This window comes from Sinocyclocheilus grahami, unplaced genomic scaffold (genome assembly GCF_001515645.1).
Source record: "Sinocyclocheilus grahami isolate Dianchi unplaced genomic scaffold, SAMN03320097.WGS_v1.1 scaffold1147.1, whole genome shotgun sequence".
Lineage (NCBI taxonomy): Eukaryota > Metazoa > Chordata > Actinopteri > Cypriniformes > Cyprinidae > Sinocyclocheilus > Sinocyclocheilus grahami.
The window spans coordinates 270,059-280,269 of NW_015506326.1; the positions used below are offsets into that span (position 1 = coordinate 270,059).

The window sequence follows — 10,211 nt, forward strand, 5'->3', positions numbered from 1 at the left end:
GCAGGTTAGTCCTCTCCTACCACTTTCATCAAGTTCTACTTGTCTGGACGTGAGGATGGCTCTTGGCTCCCGGGTCTCTTCCGCTTGAGCAGACTCCTTCTTCAGTCTCCCAGCTATCCTAGGTACGTCAGGCGAGATGGTATAGCGTTCCCATAGCGATGACGTCATCGCAGCATTGAAGTGAACCTATAAGAGGGAACATCTCAGTTACGTATGTAACCTTGGTTCCCTGAATAGGGAACGAGATGCTGCGATGCTGGCCGTTCCTTCGATAGCACTTCCTTCGTCATAGTGTAAAATCTGATTAAATATATGAGCATACGTGACGTATGCTTGGGGCGGTGCTAAGCGCTATTGGCCAATAAATTGGCATGATGGGAAGGTTACATACGTAACCGAGATGTTTCGTCGCCACAACGTAACTTTATGACGTTGCCAGTTAGTAACTGCGACTTCGTGGATCAATAGTTGTGTGCTGGTAATCAGTTGGTAATTTTTATAATTATATATTTTCCACATTTCAGATAATTAAAGAAATATACCATAATCCCAAAGGTATAAATATTAACAAAGTAGACTGTGGGTAATGTTACCCAACCAATCTGTCGCATTGGTTGAACCTTTTTTTTTTGTGTGTGTAATTGATGAGAAACAGAGAGAAATGTCATGGTAACTCTCAACAGACACCAGGGGCCCGTTCTTCGTACTCAGTTAGCTGGATTCGATTGTTGACAATTTCGCCTGATCTTGGGTTGTTTGATTCTTCGAAGCTCATCCCGGAGTTGCTGTCATAGCAACAGGTCTTTTAGCTTAAACCTGCTCAGGAGCAGGCTTATTTCATGTAAACAGGATTAGATTGCATCTTTTTAAACAGAATTGATACTTAAAATCTGTCCTACTGCTACTTCATTAGAAGAGTATCCTACTGATCCAGAGACAGTAATTTAAAATAATAATAATTGAAAAATTAATTGAAAAACAATATAATAATGTTGTGTATTCTATAGGCTATAGTATATTTCAATGAGTAAAATTGGCTGTGTCTATATATATATATATATTACACTTTTACTCATTGAAATATTTATGATGAAATTATTTCTTTATGTATACAGTTAATCTGAGCAATGCATTAATTTGAGTGATGACTGATATTATGGAAGTGGCTTGATGGAGCGCAGGAGATGCAGATAACTTGATCTTGACCCTTAAGAAACTTTAATTAATGCTGTCACGTAAAAAATCTGTTTCAAAGATAAAATTAAATGAATTGCTAATTACAACATTGAAATAAAAATGTAAAGCCTGTACAAATACTAGAAATAGTGAATATAAATAATTGGGAATCATGTAAAAAATAAAATAAAATAAAAACATTTAATTTTTCTATTATACCATTCATGTAGTTTTGATCGCTTGGCTGTTTCCTTATAAAGGTTCAGAAATTTGTCAAGTTTTTCGTCAGGTGTTTTTTTTTATTAATTTTTTATTGCAAACAATTCAGAGATGACATTAATGAAATACATCTTTGCATACATTACACATAATGTATCAACAATACATCCAATGTCATCTGAACATATGGAAGAGAAGAAAAAAAAAAGTTGACAATGACTGTTAAAAGAGAAAGATGCATTTAAATAGCTTTTTTATTAACATAAAGAAAGGCAGGAACAGAACAAAAAAAAGAGGATAAAAAAACAAGTATTAATCACGGTACATGAAAGATCTCATCATATCTCTTCAAAAAATAAATTTTTTGTTATTAATTACTCTTGGCGATTTAATTAAATGTTCTACTTCACATACGGAATCTATGAAAGTAGGTATTTTCTTAAGAAACCTTTGTTTGTTAAAATAGAATTTTGCCACAAGGATAAGAAAGTTATCAGTAGATTCTAAAGATTTGTTTTGGTTTTCAAAAAAGCAAACAACATCCTTAATGTGTAAATTACAGTTCATATTAACTTTAGAAAAACAATAGGAACTCAAATCTTTCCAGAAAAGTGATGAAACATTACAGGAGAAAAATAAATGACAAATATCTTCACTTCACTTTCTTTTTTACAGAAGGTGCATATATCAGCTACATCATAAAATTATTACTTCATAATTGTATTCGAGTCTTACACACATGCTATACAGATAATGTAGAGTCGTGCATTAATTTGAGTGATGACTGATATTATGGAAGTGGATTGATGGAGCGCAGAGATGCAGATAACTTGATCTTGACCCTTAAGAAACTTTAATTAATGCTGTCACGTAACAAATCTGTTCAAATATAAAATGAAATTAATTGATAATTACTACATTGAAATAAAAATGTAAAGCCTGAACAAATATTAGAAATCGTGAATATAAATAATTGTGAATCATGTAAAAAAAATTAAATAAAATAACAAGTCCACATTTCATTTATCTCTTATAACATTTATGTAGTTTTGTTCGCTTGGCTGTTTCCTTATAAAAGTCCCAAAATTTGACAAGTTTTTCGTCAGGTGTCTTTTTTAATGATATGATGTCATGACGTTGCTGTCTTGCCGCCAGCCAATCGCTGCTTTGCTTATCGTGGTTTCGAGTATCGATACATAACCCCTTTTAAACCAACCCATGAACGAGCAATTATCTCAGATAACTCGATCCAGCCATACTAATCATCAACAACAGCTGCATTCGAAGAACCGAATTAGCCAGATCCTGATTAACGCGATATATCATCTTGAATGTGACATTTCATCTCGGATGTAATAAGCAACGTACGAAGAACAGGCCCCAGTACTATACATAACAACAACAATAATAATAAAAAAGGCTTTTAGCGTCTTTCCAGAGTTCAAGAACTTTGTTTTATACATTTTATAAACCTATTTATTTGTTATAAATTGTAAATTGTACTCACCTCAGAAAAACACATTTTTCTATCAGACACAATTGAAGTAAAAGTGCCTCAGATAAACGCGCTCTCCTGATTCAAGCGGATGAGATGGTATAACCAGGTCTGTGTCATTATTTCAACGTTATCTTCATAACTCGTTACGAAATAAAAAGTTTCACAACTTTCCTTTCTTGTCAACATTATACAGGGCGCGTGGTGTGTCAGTTGTGGAGGCGCGCTGTACGTCACGTCACTATATTGAAAGCAATCGTCCATATTCTGACTTGGTGAAAATAAACATTTTATCTTAAGAGAACTTTCAATCTTGTGTCTGAAGTTTAATTACACTTTTTAAATAGCAAATTCTGGAAATCAGAGAGCATATAAAGAGCATGTATATGATGGTAATGAAATTACGAGCATACGACTTTGCAGTTACGTTGCCAGTAAATTATGAAATTACCAATATATTACGAATAGAGTACGTATCTGGAACGTTCTTGGTTATCTTGTTACGTTAGGAGGACGTATTGACGACGTTGTGAGTTGGTAATGGGATGGTAAGGGAATTACGTTCATATGACGTCGTGGTTACGTTGTCTATTGGTAAGTCATGAAATTACCAAAAAGTAGAATGCATTACGTAACTGTTACGTCGTGTGTTAGCTGGGTTTCTAAGAAAATCACAATAGCCATCTTTCTTTTGTGTGAAAAGCAACACTGTCACCCCATACTTCCACATGCAAAACAAACAAAAATCTTTCCTGCCTTTCTCCAAACAATGCCTTTCTATGTGACCATCCTTTCCACATGCATGACAGACAAAGCTTTGATGAGGTCTGTCATTGTCTCTGATGGAAACCATAGTTAATCTTGAACATTCTCTCCTGCCAAAGGCAGCAGCTGGATGTCTGGTTTCTGCAGCTTTCATTTGCATTGAAATAGTGTGTCATTTTAGAAATGATTGGCTCCTGTGGTGTATTTACATCTACATGCAGAGCAATGGCTTCCCGCATTTGTGGATTACTCTGTGCAATTAATGCAGACTTAAACATGAGGTTTTGTTTAGTTGCATTTAGCACACCACTCTGTAACAGCTAATCATTTCCCACAACCTGGATGAAAATGCCAAAGAATGCTCTTCAGGATCAATTGTCACCTCAGTTATCTTTCTCAACTTATCCACATCAGTCTCAACAACTCTAAGCAGAGCTTCTCTCCCTGCACCTCTGTCTGCTCTTTTGTCTCATTTCCTGTGAGAGAGCACTAGTTGATGAACGAGGAATGCAGATCATAAGAAGTCTACAAGCATCCGCGTCTGATACACTGGGTCAGGGCAGACTATAGTTTCTTACATAACTGTATTCTGTTAGATCGGGTCTCCATGCCAGATAATAATTAGGATCCAGCCCCGGATGCCAGATCCTGTCAGAAAATATCAGTTTGTCCAGTAACAGAACAACTAGTCAGCAGCGCTGATAATACCCAAACCCTGTTAACAGCAAGTCTTGTCTGGTATTCAAAAATACCCAAAATGAGTGTTTAACAGTCTTCTGTCAGTCAAGAAGTTGACCGAGAAAAGGCAGAGAAGAGCAGAAGCAGGAGACGAAGTGATGATGGTTAAAAGTACCATCATTGTTTATTGAACAATCTTAGTTGTGTATGCCTCAATGTTCAAACTTTTTCTGACCAGCACAAATTCAACAGGTACTGTTATACCAGAACTGCTTCACAGCAACATCCCATAAACCTTGGGTTTCCATAAACATTCCCTCTTATCTATCTGTATTCATACAGACAAAACGGTTCACGAAACCCCACAAGCAAGATTGAACAACAATGAAAATGCATAAGCTAGGGGAAATTAATAAGATATATAAAATATGAAATATAGAAACATAATAAATGAATAAACAATAAAATACTTAATATAATGATACATTATAAAAAATAATCAAATAATAAATCACATGAATGACTAAAGATTATAAAATTAATATGTGAATAAATGATTATAAATGAATTAAAAAAACCATGAAAATAAAAACACAAAACACACAGTTTGCACGTGAGGATCTAAGGATCCTTCAATTCCAAAAAAGTATTTAACATGCATCATCAGAAGTTGTTAAGCTTAGAATATAATTGTTCATCTTGAACAACAATTTATAAATTGTGTTGTTACCAGAGGAAGCGTTGATACTGTCCAAATAAATGAGCCAACAGCTCAAGTATTTTTCATATGATGCATTTTATGAAACATTTTAGCTATTCTACAAACTTATCATAATTAAAATGTTTAGACTACATTTTAAGTCATCTAGGATTTCTTTGGTTAGTAATCATACCTATATCCTACTTTATAATGATGGTCATCGCAGGCATAATCCATCACATATATGATGATGATGATAATATTATTAATAATAATAATAATAATAATAAACTTATTTATTCAGAGGAAGTTAACCAATATGTAGGCTATTGTACATGCACTTTTTGTACATGTACATTTGTAAAGAAGAAAAACATTGTTTAGAAATTATGATTGACCCTAGTAACGAGGGTCTTATTGTTCTTAGTTTCTAAGCTTTACAGCAAGTTTTGAGGAAATGATGAGCACGTTTTCTGCTGCCTTCGCCAAATGAGTTTTTTTCCTATTATGCCAATACTATATATTTACCTTTTAGAAAAGTTATCAAGCAACATGCTTTTAAAGGAAAAACAGAACAGTGTAAAAAAGCTGTTGGCTCATAACAATACCTCAATACATCAATGGCTGAAATCATTAAATAACTCGACACAATTTATACAATTTTGTGCTTAGATGAACAGTTACATTCTAAGCTTAAAGGGGTCATATGATGTGATTTTCATTTTTTCCTTTCTCTTTGGAGTGTTACAAGCTCTTGGTGCATAAAGAAGATCTGTAAATTTGCAAAGACTAAAGTCTCAAATCCAAAGAGATATTCTTTATAAAAGTTAAGAGGCAGCCACACCTACCTAAAACGGCTCGGTCGAACACGCCCCCACATATCTACCTCACTGTGTGGGAAGATTTGCATAACGCCGCCCAAATGTTCACGCAAAGAAAGAAGGCGTAACTTTTATTCTCACTGTAGTATTGTTGCCGCTGCCGCCATGTCGTGAAGACGCTGTGTGCTTCGTTGTGAAAGCGAAACTACTTTGTTTGGTCTTCCAAAAGAGGACGATATCTGCGTCGTCATGCCTAGAGCTGATCTGTGCTGGTCGCTGAGGAAATACATCAACTTAGTGCTGTGGATCACCGGCACAGATAAAATTTACTGTTTACTGATCCTGGGAGAGTATGTTAGACTAAAATGCCGGCAGTTCTGACTCACGTAAGTACGTTTTCTTTTATCATTTGCCACTGACGATTCAAACGCGAGTTTTGAGCAGTGTAGAGTAACACTTGTTGTTTGTCATTTCTCTGATCACAAATGCAGACAGGGTTTTATGTTTACGCGGCACGATGCAATGCAACGCGTAAAAAGACCGTATAAGTCATTATAATCAGTAATTATGTCCCCACTGGATGCAACAAATGGCTCGTTTGTAATGGGTTTTAATGTTTTTGTGTCGTCGCTCCGGCTGGGAAACAGGATAAGTATAGAAAAATATTTCCACTGCATTTTTCTGTTGTGTGTTTTTGTTTGGCTTATGATTGTCTGTTCATTTCTTCTTCAGTTGCGTCTGGTGTTGGTTCAGACGGAGTATCAGCATCTGTGATGGAGGGAGATTCAGTCACTCTAAACACAGATGTTAAAACAAGCCAACAAGAAGAGGTTGTATGGTATTTTAATGACACTCGCATCGCTCAAATCAGTGGAGATCTCAGTGATATCTGTACAGATGTTCAGTGTAATGAAGGTACTGAGAGATTCAGAGAGAGACTGGAGCTGGATCATCAGACTGGATCTCTGACCATCATGAACATCAGAACCACAGACTCTGGACTTTATAGACTAGTGATAATCAGCAGCAGCAACAGCAATTCAAAGATCTCCAGCGTTGCTGTTCACGGTGAGTCATTTAATAAATGTTAAAAGGGAGATTATACATGTTTTAAGTACATCATTAATGTGTTTTTCCACTTACCTGTATATTCACATAAATTATATAGATAATTTCTTTAAAACGCATTTATTGTTAATTTGGAATTTGTAGATTTATTTGTGGATTGATTGATTTGTTAGTTTTAACAGTTAGTTGTGCTCTGAAACAATGACAGTCTCTCATCAAATAATATCTGATCAGCTTCTCTTAGTTGAGTATTTAATGTAAAATCAGTATGTAAAATGTGTTTTGTAAGTAGAAAACTTGGATAAATGTTGTTTGTCAGATTCAAAGTCAAGAAAGGTTTGTGCAATTGCATTCATGTTTAAAGTTCTCTCAGGTTATGCAGGTTTTTTTCATCAGCAGCTGTTGGTTTGTGTTTCAGGTGTTCCTGCTGCTCAACGAGATAAAAAGAAGACCAAGTCTGTAGTGGAGGGGCAATCTGTCAGTTTAGATCCTGGTCTAAGCAAAAACCTAAATGTTGTGATGAGATGGTATTTTAATGACACTTTCATCGCTGAAATCACTGGAGATCAGAGTAAGATCTGTACAGATGATCAGTGTAGAGAGAGATTCAGAGACAGACTAAAGCTGGATCATCAGACTGGATCTCTGACCATCACAAACACCAGAACCACAGACTCTGGACTCTATACACTACAGATCACCAGCAGCAGCACCCGTCATCGTCGCCACAGCATTGGTGTCACCAGTTTAAAGAGCTTCAGCATTTCTATCACTGGTGAGCATAATTCTGTGCATTTCAGTGCATTTTAAAATACATTTCAGTGTTTTATATCAATCCAAGTGAGCTTTGACCCAATAGCAGCTTTTCCACTGTCGGGCAAGTGTGAGCCAGGGCTAACAATGAGCCAGGTGGGGCCAATAGCCTCGGACCTTGAGCTGGGAGGTCAAAATCAAGCTGCATTTCCACTGACAGGACAGTGCTACTCTAAAAACCTGCCCTTAACACGCCTTCCAGAAGCAAACATCACACAACCCCACCATTTCACCAGCCAGGGGAAATTAATGAAAACTAACTTTTAAAAACTTGACAGAAGCGGGTGTTTGGTCCTTACATAAATACTTAAAAGGAAGACTTCAGCATGAATATTTTATCGTACTATATCATACTAGCACGATCCAAAGATGTCAAATGTTTCAAAATAAAGGTAATTTTAAGAAGCAAAGTCCAAATGCATAACAGTGTGTACTCAAACACAAACAGTGACCGACAATGAACTGAGGAAACCAACAAGGAACTTAAGTATATGCAGATAACAAACTAAACGAACAGGTGTGATAATCAAATGAATTGCCATAGTAATCTAATGGAATGAAAACTAAACTGACAGTTCGTGACAGGACCATGGAATTAAGTGGGTGGAAATCTCTGGCCTTTGGCCCTGAGGAAGCCCTGACGAGAGACAATCAAGCCCTGGAAGTGACAGTGGAAATGCAACTGGCCTGCTAGAAACGCAGATTATGTTGTAATATATAATAAGTAATATCTATGACCTGCACAATTTGTTCTCAGTTTTGTCTGTGTATCGACCACATTTGTGATTGGATGTAAAACTTCCTGCTTCAAATGCAGTCAATACATTTATAATATGATTTACTGAAATTAATGCAAATGCCCACGATTTTCAAGATATGATTTAAAAAAGTCTTTTTATGAGATAAAAAAAAATATATATATATATATTATAACATATGATATAATTAATCACTGTCACAAGAGCAAGAAAACGATTTTTCACAAATATGAGCACAATTGCAAACTTGTTAATTTTATATAAATATTTAATAAAAAAAGAAGCTAAATTTGAATAGTGCTGGTCTTGGTCTCGACTCATTCTCACCACACTCGTCTTGGTTTTGACTTGGTCTCGAATTAGGTCATCTTGACTACAACCCTACTCTCTAGTAATAATGACTGTCTTTCTTTAGCTGTTCCAGATTCAGGATTGTCTCCAGCAGCTGTGGGAGGAATATGTGGTGTTCTGCTGCTCGTTGTATGTGCAATTGCTGGCGGTCTTGCAAAAAGGAAAGGTGAGAATTAAAGCTGATTTAACAAGACACAAATATGAAATGAAGTGTGAAGAGAATTGTTAAAATGTGGAAATATGCATATGCATATTCTAATGAAACAAAATAATGTATGTTTAATTCGAGCTTGTTTTTTTTTTTTTTTTTCAAACAGGCATCTGTATGCAGCAAAATAATCAGGTGAATCATCAAAAATATTTTCACTACTTACAAAGTAGCATTTTCTGGTCTCTTGTGTTTTTGTGTTAGTGTAACTAAAGCATTAATCCTGTTAATTTCTTTTTTGTGAATATCTGTCTTCCAGGAGAATAATGGGCTCTAAATCAAGAACACAACCAATGGGACGTTGCCTAGTCTGACGAGGCTGCCAAAGATACTTCACTTTCCACTTAACTGCTATGTTTTATATTTGGGAGGCCAAGTATCAATATCTTCATTACCATAAGCTTTACCATGAGTTACTATAAGCTTTATATTTACAAATTGGATGTTATGTGTTTATATATCAGTGCTTCCGCATTTCTCTCTCTCTCTCTCACACACATGAATTAAGCTGCTTGTACAGGAATCACGTTCTCGCACATTTCTGAACTTGAACCGGTCTCTCTGTGTTTACGTGTTAATTACATGTGTTAGTTCGACACTCTAATATAGGCCATCAAACCTTTCGCTCATTATTAGAATTTAAGAAGCTGTCTACGTAGTGCTAAATATACACTGCAAGCAAGCTTGTTTCATAATACATTTGACAAGACAAGTTGTTACATTATTGCATGCGGTCGGTAACACTGGTCATACTCTTAAAACATTTTGTAGGCTATTTAAGAGCGAAAATAACTCCTCAGTGCCACTAAGTGTCCAAGTTCTATTCCGTTAATGACATATGTGACCCTGGACCACAAAACCAGTCATAAGGGTAAATTTTTTTGAAATTGAGATTTATACATCATCTGAAAGCTGAATAAATAAGCTTTCCATTGATGTATGGTTTGTTAGGATATGACAATGTTTGGCCGAGATACAACTATTTGAAAATCTGGAATCTGAGGGTGCAAAAACATCTAAATATTAAGAAAATCGCCAATGAAGTTCTTAGCAATGCATATTACCAATCAAAAATGAAGTTTTTATATATTTACATAGGAAATTTACAAAATACCTTAAAATAAGAATAAAATAAAATAAGAAAATTCTGATTTGCGTC

General features: G+C 35.5%; 1 protein-coding gene across 1 annotated transcript in view; it reads left to right on the forward strand.

Annotated features, from left to right (window-relative positions):
* The window catches only part of LOC107567323 (uncharacterized), a 16,767-nt gene extending 6,849 nt beyond the window's left edge, over positions 1-9,918 (forward strand). The window contains exons 2-6 of the mRNA XM_016252988.1: positions 6,587-6,922; positions 7,341-7,697; positions 8,909-9,010; positions 9,162-9,187; positions 9,312-9,918. Of these exons, the coding sequence (XP_016108474.1) occupies positions 6,587-6,922; positions 7,341-7,697; positions 8,909-9,010; positions 9,162-9,187; positions 9,312-9,329 (839 nt within the window). The 3' untranslated portion in view covers positions 9,330-9,918. The remainder of the gene's footprint in view (positions 1-6,586; positions 6,923-7,340; positions 7,698-8,908; positions 9,011-9,161; positions 9,188-9,311) is intronic.
* Positions 9,919-10,211: the final 293 nt, after the last annotated feature.